The sequence below is a fragment of the Lutra lutra genome, chromosome 4 (genome assembly GCF_902655055.1).
Source record: "Lutra lutra chromosome 4, mLutLut1.2, whole genome shotgun sequence".
Classification (NCBI taxonomy): Eukaryota; Metazoa; Chordata; class Mammalia; order Carnivora; family Mustelidae; genus Lutra; species Lutra lutra.
This window is the reverse complement of record NC_062281.1, coordinates 116,173,138-116,195,280: the sequence shown is the minus strand read 5'-3', so window position 1 is coordinate 116,195,280 and position 22,143 is coordinate 116,173,138. Positions and strand designations below refer to the sequence as shown.

Below are 22,143 nucleotides of genomic sequence, written 5' to 3'. Positions count from 1 at the left end.
CCCTCACTCTCCCTCTAGGTTCTCTCTCAAATAAATAATAAAATCTTTAAAAGAAGAGATTATATGATAATGTAAACCTGGGAGCTGTGAGGCCTGCCTCCTTGGAGAATGTCATGTCAGCTGTACAGCTTTCTGGGGGTAGAGGACAGAGATGTTTTATAAGTTGAACTCTCACTACTGTGTAGAGAACATCATGAACCTTCATTCCTTCTGGGCCAGAGCTGCCTGTTCAACACAGGGAGGATCTGACTTGCCAACTACCTTTGATGCTCCCACCTCTCTCTGTGTCCTCTGAATTATTTGATGGCCTCTATTCTTGGAACATTTAGTAAAGCTTAATACTAGATAAGATCATGGTTTCACATGAGTCTGATTTGACAATCCAGTCCTCTCTGCTAGCTCAGACCTTCCATTGTCTTGTAAGTAATTAAGCCTTGAATGATTAAAGCCTTGAATGATTAAAGTTCAGCAAATAGTTATTAAATAGAGAATGGATTTTGTTCCCAAATCTCATTTTTAGATTGATGGTACTCTGAAAAGGGTTTCCATGGAAATGTATTAAGGTTCCAGATCAGCGTAATAACCTATGAAAAAGCACCTCATTATTGCTACTGCCTAACACAGCCACATTTTTACACCAGTGTCTGGTTGGGGATGCCTGAAACTCCTCTCCAGCCCTAGTGGTGGGATCCAGAGCCCACCCGACCCCAGGTAGTTGATGGCACAGTATATAAAACCATGCTAACAGTAGCAGGTGTGTGATAATTTTAGTTTTCCTTCTCCCTTACCTTCTAAAGCCCTAACCCTAACCACTCTCAGCTGAAGAAAACAAAATTTCCTGTGGTAAGAAAATCCAGATTTTCAAAATCACTGGCTAAAAGGAGAATTTTCTTTTAAAGCTCCGGAAAGGATCGGACAAATCCTGTTTTTGTTTTCCCTCACAGAATTGTGTGGAGGCCAAGAAAAGTACGAGTTTTACTGTAGGCAAAGCTTCTCAAAAATAGATGGTAGAGGAGGTGGAAACCCCATACTGGCCAAAAGTGAGTTGTGAGTTTTGTCATAATTCACTAACAGTAAAGTGTCAAAATTTGTAATTCATTTGTTTAAAAATATTAGACTTAAACCTCTCATCTCTCCCTTTAATAACATCTGTCTCATTTGTAGTGTAATAGGTTATCTTGAGTGGGGGGTGGTAAAGTAATGAAGAATTACATGTAACCCAAAGCTTATCTAATGGTTACTATGTCCCCAGAAGTACATGCCACATTTAATGGTGTCACAGGTGTACTGGGTTAAACAGGTGGCCAGTCGTTGATGTACAGGAGCAGAAAATAGAGAAGCGAGATGACTGAAGCCCTGTGTGGCTTTGAACTAAGGAGCTCTGGGAGGTAGGGGATGAGGATATGATAGAACCTGTGGGATTCTGTTAGGTAGCTAAGAGTTTAGCATAGGAAACTATCAAAAAATTCAAAGAGTACATCACCCACCGATAAATCAGTGATGCTGTAGGAATTTAGGAACTGGAAAGATGGGTGTGTTAATTTCTATTAATTTTTTTGTCTGAATATGGATCTTTGTAATCAAATTCGGAGTTTGTTGAAACATAATGCTTAATAAGTATAATGTTTTCTAGGTCTGATTCTTCAGAGGTAACTACTGACAATACTTGATGTATATTCTTAGCACCATACTCTAGCCAGCTGAGCTAACCAGCCATTTTTACTTAATGTATATTCTTGTAGTGAATATCATTTGTGCATAAATTTTATTACACGTATTTATGATTTTTTTTGAATTTTCCAAGAAAGCTTTTGCAATAGATGGGACTTAAACTCAGCCTCAAAAAAAAAAAATTATGTTTAGATCGGCAGCAAAAAGTGGTAGAGAGCTTCCAAGGTCAGGAGACATGAGGAAAATCACTGAGGAGAAGAGGTCAGATCTTCAGGGGAGGTAGTAAGGACTCAGGTTTTCAGGGTATGGGGTCTGTGTGTGCCTAGTAGTGGTTGTACATTTGGATGAGTAAGATGGAATCACCTGACAGAATGAACATTCCAACTCACCAGTCTTGCATTTTTTTCCCACAGAATTGCTTGTAGGACATTTAGCCAAACAAACAAAAAAAACCAAAAACAAACAAAACTTGATGCAGTTGGCATATTAGGAAGGTAAAGCTGATGATGATATTTAGAAAAAATACGGCACGGGGGAGGATTTTTTGTAGGAGGTTATCAGGGTGAAATACAGGTGATAGATTATGAAGAATTTAATTTTGGTGCTTATGGTAGTGGTCATATTAATGAAGAAGAAAAATCTCAAAACTCAAAACTGTTTTATAATCAGTAGAGCATGGTAGCTAATTTGGATTTCAGAGAATGAAGGGAATGAAGAGGACAAAATGACCCAGAGCACTAGAGGAGTGTGATACTATGGAAGGAAATGAGAGACACTGGGTAGAAAGATAACTTGGAGATGCTCTGAGGTTTGTGGCAATAGCATGGCTGTTCCAGGGGCCCGTATGCCATAAGAAGTAGCTTTATCTTGTGGAGGCAGTGTGGTCAAGGGCAGGGTCAGGGACGGGGGAAAAAGGAGGATCCTCTACAAGAGGCAAAGGAGAACTTCAGAAGGGTAGAAAAAGAACCACAAGTGCATATTTGGAAAACAGTGGTTAAGGCCCTGTATAACAACATTGTAATTTTAAAGATTTTATTTATTTATTTGAGAGGGAGAGAATGAGAGAGAACACAGAAGGGGGAAAGTCAGAGGGAGAAGCAGACTCCCTGCACAGCAGGGAGTGCAATGCCAGACTCCATCCCGGGACTCCAGGATCATGACCTGAGCCGAAGGCCGTCACTTAACAAACTGAGCCACCCACGCGCCCCACTGTGAAAAATAGCTGTGAAAAATAATATATAAGCGGAGGCCATTTGAAAAAACTAATTAGACAGGCCATTCATTTTTTTTTAAAAGATTTTATTTATTTGTCAGAGAGAGCGAGGGAGAGAGAGCGAGCACAGGCAGACAGAATGGCAGGCAGAGGCAGAGGGAGAAGCAGGTTCCCTGACGAGCAAGGAGCCCGATGCGGGACTCGATCCCAGGACGCTGGGATCATGACCTGAGCCGAAGGCAGCTGCTTAACCAACTGAGCCACCCAGGCGTCCCAGGCCATTCATTTTTATTGGAGGATTAGAAAACATTGACAAGCAAAAAGAAAAAATGTCCCAGTCCCACAGCCCAGAGATAAATATTTATGTTTACTTAATTACCATTTACATTTAAGAGTGTATTTCTGCATTTTTCCTGTGTGTGAATGCATAAGTCAAAAATATTCTGTGTATAACTATATATTACAAAAATGGGATCAAAACTAAAATTTAGAACTTGTTTTACATATTGAAGTATTGCATACAACAAAATAACTCTGGGGACACCTGGGTGGCTCAGTCAGTTAAGCCGCTGCTTTCAGCTCATGTCACGATCCGGGGTTCCTGGGATCGAGTCCTGCATCAGGCTCCTTGCTCGACGGGGAGCGTGCTTCTCTCTCCGCCTCTGCCTACCACTCTGCCTGCTTGTGCGTTCTCTCTCTCTCTCTCTCTGACAAATAAATAAGTAAATAAAATCTTTAGAAAAAAATAACTCTGGTAATCTTGGGTCAGAAAGCAAGGAATCTATCAGAGACTAATGGGCTTGTGTCAGAAGGACACAGTAACCAACATGAAGGTTGTCCCATTGGCTAAAATGTGGCATTCTGATCATCAGTTAGAATAACTACTGGGACCATTGAAACCCATTGACTCAATGAGTTCTTAATGATATAAAAACCAAAAAACCCATAAAGAAAGCAGGGCAGTTCTTGTGTGGGGTCTCTCAAGTGGGGGCTGTTCGGTAGCAGTTGGGACCGCAGCCCCCTAAAGGCTCAACTGGGTTGAAGGGGCTCATCCCTACAGCTGGCAGCGGATGCTGGCTCTCTGCTGGGACCTCGGCAGGGCTGCTGCCTACAGTGCCCATATGCGGCCCTTCCGTGTGCCTTGGGCTTCTCAGGAAGAAGCTGCAAGGCTTCTCATGACCTCGCTTCAGAAGGACCCAGAATGTCACTTCCACTGTATTCGGTGGTCAAGTGAGCTTCCTAGGGCAGCCTAGATTCAAGGGGTGAAAATAAAAGCCCACCTCTTGATGTGAGGAGCATTGTGCACATACAGGGAGGGAAGGAATAAGTGCTGGCCGTCTTCAGAGACTGTCACTCACATCGTATTTGTCAATGTTAGAGAGCATTTATTAACTTCTTGCTATGACTTAAGAATTTGACACTCACACCTCTATCTCCTTTCCCTCCTTTCTTTCACTGTTGCTAAAGGAGTTTTAGTTTCTGTCTCAGTTCCTCTGAAAACTTATTTCTAGTTCTGTAGCACCTCTTGATACTTTTTAAGGAGAAGGTATTAGTGTTCCTGTTCTTCCTTTTGTGTCTCTAACCCGTACTTCTCCTCTCAGTTTCTGTCACATGGACTTTTGTCTTGCTGAGATTTTAAACTGTTTACCTTTTATTCCATAATCACATTAAGGTTTCTTTTATATCTAGTTGATCCTACACAGAGAAAGTGAGTAACATGTTTATGACGATTATATTAAAACAGTTCACTGCACAAGCATGATTTTATTTCCTGTCTAATTTTTGCTTAGAGTTTCTGATGCCCCCCTTTTTTCTAGCAACATTTGCCTTTATCATTTAACATTTAACATTTGAGTTGTTCCATATTCTGGAGGATAGCACTGCATCTCTGTGATCGTCTTTTCTAGCCCTTGGAGCCCTCCTCCAGTCCCCACTGCAGTCTGAACAGATTGCTCTCTAGGTCTGCTGCCCAGTGTCCTAGGCATCCTGCCATGACTTTCCTGGTGTGGGGCCACTGTTTCCTGGATCCCATGTCTGTCTTTCTTGGTTCACTCACTCATTGTGCTGCAGCATAACCTCAAATGATTTTCTAAGGAAGAGTGGGAAGGAGGTAAATTCTCCAAGTCTTTTGTAAATTCTGAAAATGTTTTCATTCTCAGGCCATCTGGTTGGATCATTATCTCTTTTGATGAATGTGAATATATAATCATATTTAACCAATTCCCTATTGTTATGTGTTTGTTCTGAGTTTCACCATTATGGATAAATCGAGTGAATGGCCTTGTATCTTTTCATATTTGTCCCATACACAATTATTTTCAAAGAATAATTCTGTAGAGTGGAAATCTTGGGCAAGTGGTATGTACATTTTGAAGTATGTTGACATGTTCTGCTAAAATTATCTTTGGAAAGGTTACCCTGTGCCTTCAGAAAGATGTATGTGCATGTGTGACTTAACTGGTTACTGGGTAGAGATTATTGTGTGCAAATGGTTCTTTTCACCAAGATATTGGTTGGTTTTTCTTGTTTGTTCTCTTCGTTTTCATTTTCTGTATACTGGCAGTTAATAAGGCTCAGGAACTCTGAGGAGGGGAGACCAGAATTTTCTGAGCAAATTGGAAAGAAGATAGACACGTACTGTCTTTAAGTATTTGAAGGGTTGTCATGTGAAGAAGAGATTTTGGATTGCCAGGATCAGAGAAGTAGGACTGGCGGGTGGAAGTCAGAGAAGGTGCAGTGTCGTTCTGGAACTTTTGAAGAGCAATCCCAAGATAGCTCCCAAAGCAGCTTTAGGAGATGCTGCACTTCTCACTGTGGAGCTGTCCAGGATGAAGGGCAAATTGGAAGAGCTTTGATAGATGGGATTAAACAATCTGTGGGTAATAGAAGTAGGCCATCTTCAGAGGCCGTTTGAAACCTACTATATTATGATGGTAGTGAACATAAAGTTGTCATGAAGAGTGAAGTTTGGGTTGGGTGAAGTATGGTTGTGAGATAGAAAGTTGGTATAACCTATTCTGTAAATAAAACAGTTCACCCTTAGAAGAATTTCTTTTCCCTTTGAAATTGGATTTTTTTTCTGCAACAGTTAGAAAGTAACATTAACCACTTTTTGAGGAGTGATGTGTTGACATAATTTATGTTTTATAGTGAAATGGCAATAGTGAGTCCCCATTTAGTCCTCACTAACTGTGATGGTGACGTGTTGTTCTTCTCACCTCTTCCTCATCATTTCAGGCTGGGCCTTTCATCCTGTGAATTCACCCAGATATCAGTGAGCTGAAGACTACTACATAGACAGGAAGGGATAGGCCCTTTTAGGACTTGTCCTGAAGCTTAATTAGTTTTTCTAATCATGATATGAAAAAGTACTAGGTTCAATTTCACCTTTAACTACAATTTTTTCCCCCACTTTTGGAGTGCCTTTTCTGTTTTCATCTTGGCTGCCATTACTACATACCTCATCTTATTCTCGCATCAGTTCTATCATAAAGATGGTATTACGTCCATTTGACAAATAGAGAAACTGAATCACTTGAGATCACCCAGGGGAGCTAGGGTTCAAATCCTGGCCTCCCTGCCACAGGCTCATGATCATTTACTGACTGTCCTTGCCTCCTCAGATTTAATTGCTTAATTATCATAATGAATCTCCTAAATAGAATAAGGTTTTGAAAGATTCTAACAGTCAGCCAGCCAAGAAATATTTATGGAAATTCTGCCATCAGCATCGGGATATAGTGGTAATAATCAAAGGGCATTCTTAGGCACTTCCATCTATCAGTTAATTCTAAGCCTGTCATTCCACCGTTCCAGAAAATGGGGAAGATGAGGATGTTGGTGGCAGCAGCCACACACTCCCAACAACACCTCTATTAAGAAGCATTCACCATATTTATAGAGATCTGGAAATGGGTTAGAGAAATTCAGTAACAGCCACAAGGTCATGCAGTTAATAATCAGCTCCTTAGTTTGCTGGCGTACTCATTCATAACATGCTGCTGCTGCTTCTTTTTTTTAAGATTTTATTTATTAATTTGACAGAGATCACAAGTAGGGAGAGCAGCAGGCAGAGAGGCAGGGGAGGGAAGCAGGCTCCCTGCTGAGCAGAGAGCCCAGTGCGGGGCTCTATCCCAGGACCCTGAGACCATGACCTGAGCTGAAGGCAGAGGCTTAACCCACCGAGCCACCCGGGCACCCCTCATAACCTGCTTCTAGCTGTTTTCCTTCTGATCCATAGCTGTTAGGCAGGTCTCAAATTCTCCTACCTCCCATTCTGTCAGTTGTCTTTTGGTTTTGTTAACTGTTTCCTTTGCTGTGCAAAAGCTTTTGATCTTGATAAAATCCCAATAGTTCATTTTTGCCCTTGCTTCCCTTGCTTTTGGCGATGTTCCTAGGAAGATGTTGCTGCGGCTGAGGTCGAAGAGGTTGCTGCCTGTGTTCTCCTCAAGGATTTTGATGGATTCCTTTCTCACATTGAGATCCTTCATCCATTTTGAGTCTATTTTCGTGTGTGGTGTAAGGAAATGATCCAATTTCATTTTTCTGCATGTGGCTGTCCAATTTTCCCAACACCATTTATTGAAGAGGCTGTCTTTTTTCCATTGGACATTCTTTCCTGCTTTGTCGAAGATTAGTTGACCATAGAGTTGAGGGTCTATTTCTGGGCTCTCTATTCTGTTCCATTGATCTATGTGTCTGTTTTTGTGCCAGTACCATGCTGTCTTGATGATGACAGCTTTGTAATAGAGCTTGAAGTCCGGAATTGTGATGCCACCAACTTTGGCTTTCTTTTTCAATATTCCTTTGGCTATTCGAGGTCTTTTCTGGTTCCATATAAAGTTTAGGATTATTTGTTCCATTTCTTTGAAAAAAATGGATGGTACTTTGATAGGAATTGCATTAAATGTGTAGATTGCTTTAGGTAGCATAGACATTTTCACAATATTTATTCTTCCAATCCAGGAGCATGGAACATTTTTCCATTTCTTTGTGTCTTCCTCAATTTCTTTCATGAGTACTTTATAGTTTTCTGTGTATAGATTCTTAGTCTCTTTGGTTAGGTATATTCCTAGGTATCTTATAGTTTTGGGTGCAATTGTAAATGGGATGGACTCCTTAATTTCTCTTTCTTCTGTCTTGTCATTGGTGTAGAGAAATGCAACTGATTTCTGTGCATTGATTTTATATCCTGACACTTTACTGAATTCCTGTACAAGTTCTAGCAGTTTTGGAGTGGAGTCTTTTGGGTTTTCCACATATAGTATCATATCATCTGCAAATGACATATCAGATAAAGGGCTAGTGTCCAAAATCTATAAAGAACTTAGCAAACTCAACACCCAAAGAACAAATAATCCAATCAAGAAATGGGCAGAGGACATGAACAGACATTTCTGCAAAGAAGACATCCAGATGGCCAACAGACACATGAAAAAGTGCTCCACATCACTCGGCATCAGGGAAATACAAATCAAAACCACAATGAGACATCACCTCACACCAGTCAGAATGGCTAAAATGAACAAGTCAGGAAATGACAGATGCTGGCGAGGATGCGGAGAAAGGGGAACCCTCCTACACTGTTGGTGGGAATGCAAGCTGGTGCAACCACTCTGGAAAACAGCATGGAGGTTCCTCAAAATGTTGAAAATAGAACTACCCTATGACCCAGCAATTGCACTGCTGGGTATTTACCCTAAAGATACAAACGTAGTGATCCAAAGGGGCACGTGCACTCAAATGTTTATAGCAGCAATGTCTACAATAGCCAAACTATGGAAAGAACCTAGATGTCCATCAACAGACGAATGGATAAAGAAGAAGTGGTATATATACACAATGGAATACTATGCAGCCATCAAAAGAAATGAGATCTTGCCATTTGTGACGACGTGGATGGAACTAGAGGGTATCATGCTTAGCGAAATAAGTCAATCGGAGAAAGACAACTATCATATGATCTCCCTGATATGAGGGAGAGGAGATGCAACATGTGGGGTTAAGGGGGTAGGAGAAGAATAAATGAAACAAGATGGAATTGGGAGGGAGACAAACCATAAGTGACTCTTAATCTCACAAAACAAACTGAGGGTTGATGGGGGGAGGGGGATTGGGTGAGGGGGGTGGGGTTATGGACACTGGGGAGGGTATGTGCTATGGTGAGTGCTGTGAAGTGTGTAAACCTGGTGATTCACAGACCTGTACCCCTGGGGATAAAAATATATGTTTATAAAAAATAAAATTTAAAAAAAAAGAAAAATTCTCCTACCTCTTTTTTAATTGAAGTGTGGTTGACATACAGTATCCTATTAGTTTCAGGCTTATATCATCATGATTTTATATTTTTATACAATACCAAATGATCTCCATGTTAAGTCTGGTACCATCTATCACCATACAAAGTTATTATAGTATTATTGGCTCTACTCCCCTTGTTGTACATCACATCTTTATGACTGATTTTATAACCGGAAATTTGTACCTCTTCACTCCCTTCACCCATTTTGCCACTTTGCCCTGTCCCTCACCAATACCCATTTCCTCTGGCAACCATCAGTTTAGTTTGCTCTTTGTATCTGTGGGTCTGTTTCTGTTCTGTTTTGCTTGTCCATTTGTTTTGTTTTTTAGATTCCACATATAAGTGAAATTATATGGTATTCATCTTTCTCTGACTTCTTTAACTTAGCATAAAACTGTCTAGGTCCAGTCTATCCATGTTCTCACATATGGCAAGATTTCTTTCTTTTTTATGGTGGAAAGATATTCCATTGTGAATCTGTACACCACTTCTTCTTTAGCCATTCATCTGTCGATGGACACTTAGGTTGCTTCCATATCTTGGCTGTTGTAAATAATGCTCCAGTGAACATAGGGGTGCATGAGTCTCTCTGAATCGGTGTTCTTGTTTTTGTCTTTGTTTTTTTTTTTTTTTTTTCAGGTAAATACCAAGAAGTGGAATTTCAGGATGATATGGTAGTTCTATTTTTAATTTTTTTGAGGAACCTCCATATTGTTTTCCACAGTGGCTGCATCAGTTTGCATTCCCACCAAGAGTGCATGAAGGTTCCCTTTTCTCCATACCCTTAAAAACACTTCCTTTTGCGACGCCTGGGTGGCTCAGTTGGTTAAGCAGCTGCCTTCAGCTCGGGTCATGATCCCGGTATCCTGGGATCGAGTCCCACATCGGGCTCCTTGCTTGGCAGGGAGCCTGCTTCTCCCTCTGCCTCTGCCTGCCACTCTGTCTGCCTGTGCTCACTCTCGCTCCTCTCTCTCTGACCAAAAAAAAAAAAAAAAAAAAAAAAAACACACTTCCTTTTTTTTAATCTTTGATACTAGCCAAGCTGATGGATGTGAGGTGATATTCCCCATCTCTTTTGCTTGCCTACCCATTTTTTTTTCTGTCTTGCTTCACTAATATAAATGTATCAAGTTTTGGAAATTAAATATCAGAACTTTTTTTTTTTTTAACCATAACACATTTATGATTTATTATCTACTTATCTCTTTGCAAAATTAAAATCTGGGTATTTTTTTCCTTTTCTTTTAGAGTGGAATACTAATATTCTCATCAGAGTGCTCACCCACTCAGAAATAGGTTTGTAGGACTCTTAGGATTTTGGTTTTGGAAATGATTCCGTTTCACAATGAGGAGGAGGTGAGGTTCAACTCGGGAAATATGGGCTAGGCACTGCTCTAGGCTTTATGGATAGAACAGTGAATGAGACACAAAGAATGTAGATACTTGCAGGGAAAAGCATGCTGACAAGCAGACAGATCTGTTGAGACACTTGACCCCGCTGGGGATTAAGGGGTCAGGAAAATACTTCTAGAGGGATGTAGCTGGTCTGCCTTCATAATGCTGTGGGATCTGATGGGGAATTTGTAAATCTTCACTACAGTTTCAGAGAAGTAGGGAGGCAGTTCCCCGAGAGCTTAGAGATTCCTAGGTCATTTGTAAGCTAGGACAGTGGTTCTCTAACTTTAGTAAATATTGGAATCACTTACCGGGCCTGACCCCCAGGAGTTCTGAGTCAATGAGTCTGTGATGGGGCCCGAGAATATTTATGTCTAGCAACATTTCCAAGCGAAGCTGATGTTGCTAGTCTGGGGGCCACACTTTGAGAACCACTGCGTTAGAAATGAGAAAACTAACCATTTTCTTTGGGAAGAGGTGAAAGAAATTAGAAGAAAAGCCAGGATGCTGTGCCCAATTTTTTATAGACTCAAGAGAAAGTCTTTTCAAAGTGTGGCGATACAGCGTTTTGGCTAAATTTAGATGAAAGCAACATATCAAATTTATAATTTGTACTAGTAACTTTTAATATTTAAAGACTATGATAAAGTCAGGTTTTATCTGCTAATAATTTGATATTTTGGTTAATAGTTCCTTTTAATTTTATACCAATTTGAAAAGAGTTAGAAGAAATAATTTTCTAAACTCTCAAAAAAGCCTTAGTATATTTCGGGGGGGGCGGGTTGTATTTTTAAAGCTCACTAGAGAGAAATATTTAAAATTGTTTCTTGAAGTTTGAGAGTAAAACTATATTGCTACGATACTATTTCAATATTTTGTATGACTTTGGTGTGTCTGCTTGAAAATATTTAAGATATCACAAAAACTTTAAAAATTTCAGTATTGGGTCTCATCTTTGGAAAAATGATTTATTTGAAAGGTACAGTAAGTAATTTAGCAAGGCTTTGGCTGACCTTAGGAATGATAATTCTTTTATATAATATATAATATAAATTAATACTTTATAGCAGTTTGGTCTGTCATACCCTCTCAACATTGGATGTAGTTACCTAGAGTGCCATAGATTTAAAACAATAAACAAAAGAAGAAGATTGTTAGAAAAAATAGACTGGAAGAAGAGCGGTCTTTAACTGAGGAAAGAAAGGCAATGTTATAAATGAGAGAATTTAACTTTAAAAATAAGAGTAAATGTTTGTTACATACATGAATTCATAATAATAGAGGATTGTGCTAATAAAAATATTTCCAAGATTTTTGTATTTCTGCTTCAAGTAAGAATCTCACTAAAGTAACTATTTTCCTTGCATTTTTTGCCTCTCCAAGAGTCATGTTCTACCTGTGCACTATTTTCAAAGCTCTTCTCCTTTGCTCTCTACTCACTGCAGAATTTAGCTATGGTAAGAGAGAAAAGCAGGACATTTCAGCTGTTTAATTTTCCTGGGATGATCTCCAACTAAACACAATTACTTATTTTTCTGACCTTTTCTTAAATATTCTAACCACTTCCTTTGGAAATACTCACCTAAACTTCAAACAAATCACCAAATCTAAAAAATAAGTCCATGAAACATCCAGGAACTTGGAATATGAAAGTTTGTTTCCTATTATCTTGAAAGTGCTTCTTAGTGCTAGATGAGTTAGAGAGGTTTATTCTTTTTTCATTCCTCTTTCTCATCACTGGGAATGTGATTTTGATTATGTATTAAAATGAAAAAGTTCACCTGCCATTTGGGATTCATTATAATAAGATTCATCATAAAACAAAGACGGGATGGCCTGCCCATGTCCATCCTGGTTTTACCATTTTACCACTGAAAATTTCACATCCTGTGAAATCTTTTCCTATGATGCAAAAAATCATGGCAACCATGATTTGCAGTTCACAACAATGGATCGTTCATTGTCACATTTCCCTGAATGATGCAACAGAAGTGTTATAATCAGCATTAACGGTCATCTTTGACTATCCATTGGAAATTCAGATAATGAGCAGGAGACTAGTTATGATACCAACACCAGAATGCTCCAAGCTTCACCAATAAAGGTTACAGTTATTATATATGGAAATACGTTTAATATGTATTACTACATATATTAGTATATAATGATATGTTATTATACATGGATGGAAAGACACATGGAGTAGGGAATTAGATAACCAAAACAGACACAACGTGCAGAAAAGAATTTGGGATTGGACATTGTTAGGGATTGACTTCTATCCTGCCCCCCAATTCATTTGTTGAGGTTCTAAGTTGTACTGCCTCTGAATGTGAATTTATTTGGAAATAGGATCAATACGGATGTTATTAGTTAAGTGAAAATGAGGTCATAGTTGAGTGTGATGGGTCCTTAATCCAATATGGCTGGTATCCTTATAAAAAGGGAAAATTTGGACACAGGTATGTACACAGGGAAAATGCCATGTGAAGATCGGAGTTGGGCTGCCAGAAGCGAAGGAACTCCAAGAAGCTAGGAGAGAGGCCAGGAGCAGATCCTTCCTTAGAACCTTCCAAAGGAGCACGGGCCTGCCGTCATCTTGATCTCGGACTTCTGGCCTCCAGAACCGTAAGACAATAACTTCCTGTTGTTTAAGCCGCCCAGCTTGTGAGTCTTTGTTATGGCAGCTCTAGCAAACTGTGGGCCTGGTAGAGATGAGAATGTAAACGCATGTGCAGAGACGGAATCTCACAGGTCTGAATGAGACAGGCAAGTGCATCTAAATCCATCTGCACTTTTTTCACCTTCCAAAAAGACATTGTTGCTCAGTTGAAAACAGTAGGCACTGAATTAACATGGACGTGTCACATGGATATACACATTTTATTTTTTCCCTTGATTGTTCTATGAAACTAACGAAAGTTACATTTCCTGATTCAGAGGTTGCAACTAAAACATCCTGTCGGTGAAAAGAAAAAAAAAAAATTAAATTTTGATAACAGATGTGTTGGCTTCTTACAGCATAGAGAGCTGATTCTGTTGGATCTTACCAACAGTCTTAACTTTCTTCACTCCATTGAGTATTGCATCAAATCACAGCAACACAAAGATGTTTCCCTAGCTCTTAGGTACTTTGATTTGAAAAATGGTATTTCAAGTTGAATTTTTGATTCCTATAAAGATTATAAAGAAACCACATAGAACAAAAATTGTTGGTGTATTGTTCAAATATGGATTAGCTTTTGCTCAGTCTGTCTGTATATTTTGGCAAACAGTGCAAATGTAAACTTGGCAAATTCCATTCAGTCTGTAAACTTCTTACCAAAGAAAATGAAAAGATACTACCTGAGAAACGTCTTTCACACCTTGCATTCTTAGAACAGTGCTAAAAAGGGATGTGATTTGCTTACCTCTGATGTTGAGGGTTTTGTAAGGAAAGTTCGTTCTTCCCTTTAGCTTCCTTAAAACCTGCAAAAACAATGAGGGTTTTACTTCATGGAAATGGAGGGAGATGACCTCCATAGATGTTTGCCTACCACATAGGTACGATTGTTGCTAGCAGATGTTGACCAGCTGTAAAATTACGTGTTTAGAGTATGAGGCAAGGAGAATGTCTTTCTGGATTTTGGAAATAATTGAGGATGTGAAGGCAGAAAAGTCTTACATTAAATCAACAGGTGTTTATGTACTGTCTCTCTGAAAGGTTTGGTGATTGCCGAGGAACCTGTAAAAAACACCAGAAAAGGATGAACAGTCCGAACCTTAGTTATTTAATGTGGTGCGCAGGTTGTGACGAACACTCATGCAGTGGATAATGACTCATTTTGGGGAAATAAGACTGCTTCTGAACTCAAAAATGTTACCAGAAAAGAGTAGCCACATTAAATGGCTTTTCTTTACTAGAACTGTTAACTTGTTTGGAATCCATCCAGTATGCTTTGGAGTGTTGAAAGGATGGATATTTTACAAATGGGTAGTGTGTTTGATGAATTTATACATGCAGAGGATCTTGGAGACAGATAGCTGGTCTACAAAAGAAGCCTGCAGGTTCAAAGTGGGTGGGCCTTTTCAAGAGAACTGGAAACTTAATTCTTGTAACTCTGAAAAGCCTGCCATTGTTAGTAAGTAAAATCTCAAGTATTTTGTGCTCACACCTTTCTTTTCTTTTTTTTTCTTTAAAATTTTATTTATTTATTAGAGAGTGAGCATGAGCAAGGGAGGGGCAGGGGCAGAGGCAGAGGAAGAAACTGGCTCCCTATTGAGCAGGGAGCCTGGTACGGGGCTTAATACGGGACTCAATCCCAGGACGTTGGGATCATGACCTGAGCTGAAAGCAGCCGCTTAACCAACTAAGCCACCCAGGTGCCCCTGCTTACACCTTTCTTAAGAAAATATTTAAATTGAGGTCATCCTGTTAGACTAATATCAGTAATGTGGACTTACAAGAGCAGAGCTACAAGTCAAAGTGAATTTTCTATTGGACTGTAGTTCATTCCTGGGGGTGGGGAGGCAAAAAAACATGTATATATACCCCCACCTAAAGGCTACAGGCAGTTCAGAAAAGTAGTAGTGGAAAAGGAAGCAAAGAGTAAAAATATCCTACTGTATCATGGATAAGATGTCACTGTTATTTTTTATTAAATATAGATAACTGTTCAGTTCCATTGTATTTACATTCCCCTTTTACAAAGTCTCAGATGTATGTTTCTGAAAATATACAATAATATAGCCTACTAGATTTAAATATCCAGGAAAAAGGTTAAATAAAAGGGCAGAGAAGGGGCGCCTGGGTGGCTCAGTGGGTTAAGCCTCTGCCTTCGGCTCTGGTCATGAGCCCAGGGACTTGGGATCGAGCCCCGCATCGGGCTCTCTGCTCAACAGGGAGCCTGCTTCCCCCCTTCTCTCTCTCTGCCCACCTCTCTGCTTACTTGTGATTTCTCTCTGTCACATAAATAAATAAAATCTTAAAAAAAAAAAGTAAAAACAAAACAAAAAGGGCAGAAAGGAACATAAAAATATTGGGGCTCCTGGGTGGCTCAGTTGGTTAAGTGTCTGACTCTTGATCTCAGCTCAGGTCATGATCTCAGGGTGGTAAGATTGTCATTCCCATCAGCTCTGCGCGTTGGGTATGGAGCCTGCTTAAGATTCTCTCCCTCTCTCTCTGCCCCTCCCCTTAAAACACACACACACACATACACACACACTACATTTTCACACATTTTATTTGTTAAATTGTCCTATTCTTAATTACTACTAAATACCCTTGTTAACCTTACTGTTTGTTGAAATAAATGCTCTTACCATAACAGAAAACTAAATAGTACAGAACAATATATAATTTCAGATAAATACTGATTCTAGTTCTCTGCTAAAGTAATAACACCTGTGAGTAATATTTCTTCTGTGTTGTCATGTGTTTTTGGAGTGGTGTGGCTGTGTCTCTGCTGACTTTAGATAAAGTTGATCACCCCTGTGCACAGTACTCACCTTGCCCATTGTCTTTGTTCTTTTGTCCCTCTTCCTTCCTTCCTCCTCATCACACATTTCAATTTCACTAAGGCCAGTGAATTTGAGATTATAAAAAGTTCTAGATTAGTCTTGGAAAAGCTAATTTGTATAATCAGCTCTGAATTTTCAATCCCTAAAATAATTTCCATGGAGAAGAACTGAAAACCTTCAAATAAAATGTTCATTTGTTTTTACTGCTTTATATTGTTTCCATTTTGGAAGGCAGCATGTTATAGCTTATAGGAATAAGGTTTCTGAAGTTCCATGTATATCTAATGTTTTGGGCGCAGGTACAACTATTTCTTTTTGTGTGTGATCATAATTCTGATTGAGTCGGAAGTGCTGGAATGACTGTTTACCTAGTAACAGTGTTTAAATTACCTGATATTTTTGGAATGTATACTTTTGTTTTTCTTTCTAATGTATACTTCTTTGCTTTTCAGAGTTTATTAACTCTGTTCTACTTTTCCTATTAAATTCATACAGTGTACTGGGCATTGTTTCTAAATTCAGAGAGGTCCGGAGAGTATGTGTTTTAGCTGTAGGATCTTCTGATTGACAAATACATTTTTCAGGTCAAATGTGATACATAAATTTTAGCATGTGTTGTTACTTTTGGCAAATATGCATCTGCTCACAGACTTACAGATGTTATTTAGGATGTTAAGTACACTTCTGAGATTTTTTAAGGTGCTTTTATTAATGGATATAAAAATGAGTTTCTTTTAAGTATTTAACTGCTATAAAATTCCTCAACTTCTGAAATTCACACTACTTTGATCATCATTTCTACAGTAATTCGAGAATGTTGTCACCAGTGGCTGTTTGCAGAATTCATTAGTTCAACATGGGACAACTGTTTAAAATCTGTTTTTATAGGTGAACCTAAGTGTACAATATGCTGTCTTTTAAAAATATTTTAGAATTCTAGTGACATTTCTAAATTCTCATAAAGAAGAAAATCAGCTAGGACACTTGGTCTGTCTTGATATCAATTGTTATTTTATGCTGAGAAGTTATTGAATGTTCCTTTATATTTGGAAATGTTGATAAGCATGTCCTCCCTGACATTGTGTTTTATGTTTATCATCCAGAGTGATGGAGTCCTGGCATACATTGGGAATTTTCGCCTGCTTGCAGAACTTTCCAGCCCTTTTGTGAATCAGCGGTAGGTGACTAATTATTTTAAACTTGTGCTGTTTCCTTTTCATTTGGGGAAACTTTCCCGAAGACCCTAAAGGTACTAAATAAAAATGAGAATATGTGACATGAATTATTATCACCATTGTGCAAATGAGGAAACCAAGCCTTCGAAAGGCGAGAGAAACTTATCCAAGATCCCGTAGGTATAGAGTGGTGGTCCAAGCTTTTGAACGGAGCTCTCTTTGAAGGATGGCGATGCTTTATTACACTTGGGTTCATCTTGGGGCCAGTTCACATTCTTGACACCAGCGTATTCCTATTCCCAGATTCTGATATCCACATTACTTTCATCCATCATTTAAAAAAAAACAGACTTCTAATTTTAGATTTACAGAAAGTTGCCAAGATAGCATATGAACGCCCATATCCTCCTCACCTGGTTTTCTCTGTTGCTGATATATTACATTACCATGGACCATTTGCCAAAACTTAAGAAACCAGCACTGATATGTCACTGTTAAGTGAACTCCAGACTTTGTGGGATTGCATCAATTTTTCCATTAGTGTTTTCTTTTCATTCTAGGATTCAGTCCAGACTGCCACATTGCACTTAGTTTCGTGTCTTCCCAGTCTCCTGTGGTCTGTAACAGTTTCTGAGTCTTTCCCTGTTTTTCTTGACTTTGACAGTGTTAAGAAGTACTGTCCAGTTATCCTGTAAACTGTCCCCTAGTCTGGATTTGTCCGTTTTTCTTATGACTAGGTGGAGGTGATGGAGTTTTGGAAGGAATCCCGCGGAGGCAAAGTGCCCTTCTCATCACATCATGTTAGGAGGTACATGATGTCCATATCATTGGGGGATGTGAACTTGGGTATCACATGGTTAAGGTGGTGTTTGCCAGGTTTCTCCATTGTGAAGTTTTTTCTTTTCCTTACTCTGTTCTTTAAAAGCAAGATATGAAGGATAGCCCACTCTCAAGGAGATGAGGGAGAAAGGAAATTAAGTTCCATCCATCTCATGGAGGGAGGTAGATGCTTGTATTTGCCAGTGGATTTATAATGGTGCTGTATGACCCTTATCTTGTCATTTAGTGAGGTCTGCTGATGCCTTTCATGTGTAACGTTAGCTGTTCCTTTCACTCCATATCCATGGTCCTCAGTGAGGGTCTGCAGGATCTCCACAGTTCACTTACTGCCATAGCCTTCCAACAGACTTCCCTCCTTCCAGGTTCACCCTCTCTTCTGTCCTTCTTCAGAGTGCCACCACCAAAATCCTGCCTGTGATCCACTTTCTGGACCTTATTTTCTTCCAAAAACTGCATCCTGTTTAGACTCTTCTCTGACTTTGAGGTTCCCTGTGATGTGCTCCACATGTTTGTTGCCAGCCTCATTTCCTACTGTTCATTAGAGTCAGTTTGGAACCCTTACTGTCTCATGCACCTGTGGGTGGTTCTCGAGTTTCTTCCCGTATTCACATCCTCCATTTCCCTTCCATCTCTCAAAAACTTACCTATCTTTAAAATCTGCTGACAAAGTCCCAAAGTCAGGGGGAGGCTCCCATGATTGCATGCAACCCTTTTGTGACTTAGTGCAGAGATAACCCAGAAAATCGGGACTGTCAAATCAGACTCACATGGGTTAGAGAGTGTACCCTGTATTAAGCCGAGGATCCAAGTAATCCTCAGGCACTGTCAAGGCAGGGAGATGTTCAGGACCATCTGAATGGTTCCCTGGGTCCTTTTTGCATTGGGAAGACTCCACAATAAGGTTATCTCTGAGGGCTGTAAGCAGTATGCATGGTTCCTATTGTGGACATAGAAGGAACTCTCTTGATTAGGAAACATCTCCATTTAATGCTAGGATAGTTACATAGCTTATGTAATATTCTCCAGGGGGTCAGACCCCATAAATCCATACGTTCTAGGTTTGTTTGCCATAAGCAAACCTAGACTAGCTATATCCTAAAAACATTCCATGGATGAGACTCTCCTGCAACAAATACCATTAGTCTGTTTATCGGGACATCTGTCATTAGTATGTTCACCATGCAATTAGCCTGATCTTTAAAAAAAAAAAATTATCTGAGAGAGAGTAAAAGAGAGAGAGAGCAGGGGGAGGAGTCAAGATGGCAGAGAAGTTGCAGGCAGAGACTACTTCAGGTAGCGGGAGATCAGCTAGATAGCTTATCTAAAGATTGCAAACACCTACAAATCCAACGGGAGATCGAAGAGAAGAAGAACAGCAACTCTAGAAACAGAAAATCAACCACTTTCTGAAAGGTAGGACTGGCGGAGAAGTGAATCCAAAGCAATGGGAAGATAGACCGCAGGGGGAGGGGCCAGCTCCTGGCGAGCGGCGGAGCAACGGAGCACAAAATCAGGACTTTTAAAAGTCTGTTCCGCTGAGGGACATCGCTCCAGAGGCTTAACCGGGGTGAAGCCCACGCGGGGTCAGCGTGGCCTCAGGTCCCGCAGGGTCACAGAAGGATCGGGGGTGTCTGAGTGTCGCAGAGCTTACAGGTATTAGAACGGGGAAGCCGGCTACAGAGACAGAGCCGAGGAGTGAGCTCTAAGCTTGGGATTACCTTGAACTGGTCGCAGGCTCGGTCAGCTTGGAGCGCGGCCGGAGGCAGGGTGATGGGAGTAATTGGGTGCTGTTCTCTGAGGGCACACTGAGGAGTGGGGCCCTGGGCTCTCGGCTCCTCCGGGCTGGAGACCGGGAGATCGCCATCTTCATTCCCGTCTTCCAGAACTCTACGGAAAGCGCTCAGGGAACAAAAGCTCCCGAAAGCAAACCCGAACGGATTACTCAGGCCGGCCCCTGGTAAGGGCGGTGCAACTCCGCCTGGGGCAAAGACACTTGAGAATCACTAAAACAGGCCCCTCCCCCAGAAGATCAACAAAAAACCCAGCCAGGACCAAGTTCATCTACTAAGGAGTGCAGTTTCAATACCAAGGAGAGCAGCGGAATTCAAGAGGAGGAGAAATCAAAGCACGGAACTCATGGCTTTCTCACCATGATTTTTTAGCCTTGCAGTTAATTTAATTTTTTTTCTTTTTCATTTTTTTTTCTTCTTCTGCTAAATTTTTTTAACTTTTACCCTTTTCTTTTTTAACGTTTTCTAACTAGTTTAATATATATATATATTTTTTCCTTTGTATATTTTTTCTTTATTGGTTTTCTTTTTTTAATTGTTTCTTCTTTTTTTTTTTTTCTTTTTTCTTTCTGAACCTCTTTTTATCCCCTTTCTCCCCCTTCACGATTTGGGATCTCTTCTGATTTGACTAAAGCATATTTTCCTGGGGTTGTTGCCAACCTTTTAGTATTTTACTTGCTCCTTTATATACTCTTATCTGGACAAAATGACAAGGCGGAAAAATTCACCACAAAAAAAAGAACAAGAGGCAGTACCAAAGGCTAGGGACCTAATCAATACAGACATTGGTAATATGTCAGATGTAGAGTTCAGAATGACGATTCTCAAGGTTCTAGCCAGGCTTGAAAAAGGCATGGAAGAAATTAGAGAAACTCTCTCGGGAGATATAAAAGCCCTTTCTGGAGAAATAAAAGAACTAAAATCTAACCAAGTTAAAATCAAAAAAGCTATTAATGAGGTGCAATCAAAAATGGAGGCTCTCACTGCTAGGATAAATGAGGCAGAAGAAAGAATTAGCGATATAGAAGACCAAATGACAGAGAATAAAGAAGCTGAGCAAAAGAGGGACAAACAGCTACTGGATCACGAGGGGAGAATTCGAAAGATAAGTGACACCATAAGACGAAACAACATTAGAATAATTGGGATTCCAGAAGAAGAGGAAACAGAGAGGGGAGCAGAAGGTATATTGGAGAGAATTATTGGAGAGAATTTCCCCAATATGGCAAAGGGAACAAGCATCAAAATCCAGGAGGTTCAGAGAACCCCCCCTCAAGATCAATAAGAATAGGTCCACACCCCGTCACCTAATAGTAAAATTGACAAGTCTTAGTGACAAAGAGAAGATCCTGAAAGCAGCCCGGGAAAAGAAGTCTGTAACGTACAATGGTAAAAATATTAGATTGGCAGCAGACTTATCCACAGAGACCTGGCAGGCCAGAAAGAGCTGGCATGATATATTCAGAGTACTAAATGAGAAAAACATGCAGCCAAGAATACTATATCCAGCTAGGCTATCATTGAAAATAGATGGAGAGATTAAAAGCTTCCAGGACAAACAAAAACTGAAAGAATTTGCAAATACCAAACCAGCTCTACAGGAAATATTGAAGGGGGTCCTCTAAGCAAAGAGAGACCCTAAAAGTAGTAGATCAGAAAGAAACAGAGACAATATACAATAACAGTCACCTTACAGGCAATACAATGGCACTAAATTCATATCTCTCAATACTTACCCTGAATGTTAATGGGCTAAATGCCCCAATCAAAAGACACAGGGTATCAGAATGGATAAAAAAACAAAACTCATCTATATGTTGCCTACAAGAAACTCATCTTAAACCCGAAGACACCTCCAGATTTAAAGTGAGGGGGTGGAAAAAAATTTACCATGCTAATGGACATCAGAAGAAAGTAGGAGTGGCAATCCTTATATCAGATCAATTAGATTTTAAGCCAAAGACTATAATAAGAGATGAGGAAGGACACTATATCATACTCAAAGTGTCTGTCCCACAAGAAGATCTAACAATTTTAAATACCTATGCCCCTAACGTGGGAGCAGCCAACTACATAAACCAATTAATAACAAAATCAAAGAAACATATCGACTATAATACAGTAATAGTGGGGGACTTTAACACTCCCCTCACTGAAATGGACAGATCATCCAAGCAAAAGATCAACAAGGAAATAAAGGCCTTAAATGACACACTGGACCAGATGGACATCACAGATATATTCAGAACATTTCATCCC

The 22,143-nt window shown here is 39.8% G+C and overlaps 1 protein-coding gene across 6 annotated transcripts in view; it reads left to right on the top strand.

Moving 5' to 3' along the window:
- TLCD4 (TLC domain containing 4) overlaps positions 1 to 22,143 on the top strand; it is a 125,324-nt gene that overhangs the window by 79,949 nt on the left and 23,232 nt on the right. For all 6 annotated transcript variants that reach the window (XM_047723661.1, XM_047723658.1, XM_047723660.1 and 3 more), the window contains one exon: positions 17,183 to 17,256. In XM_047723661.1, the coding sequence (XP_047579617.1) occupies positions 17,183 to 17,256 (74 nt within the window). The remainder of the gene's footprint in view (positions 1 to 17,182; positions 17,257 to 22,143) is intronic.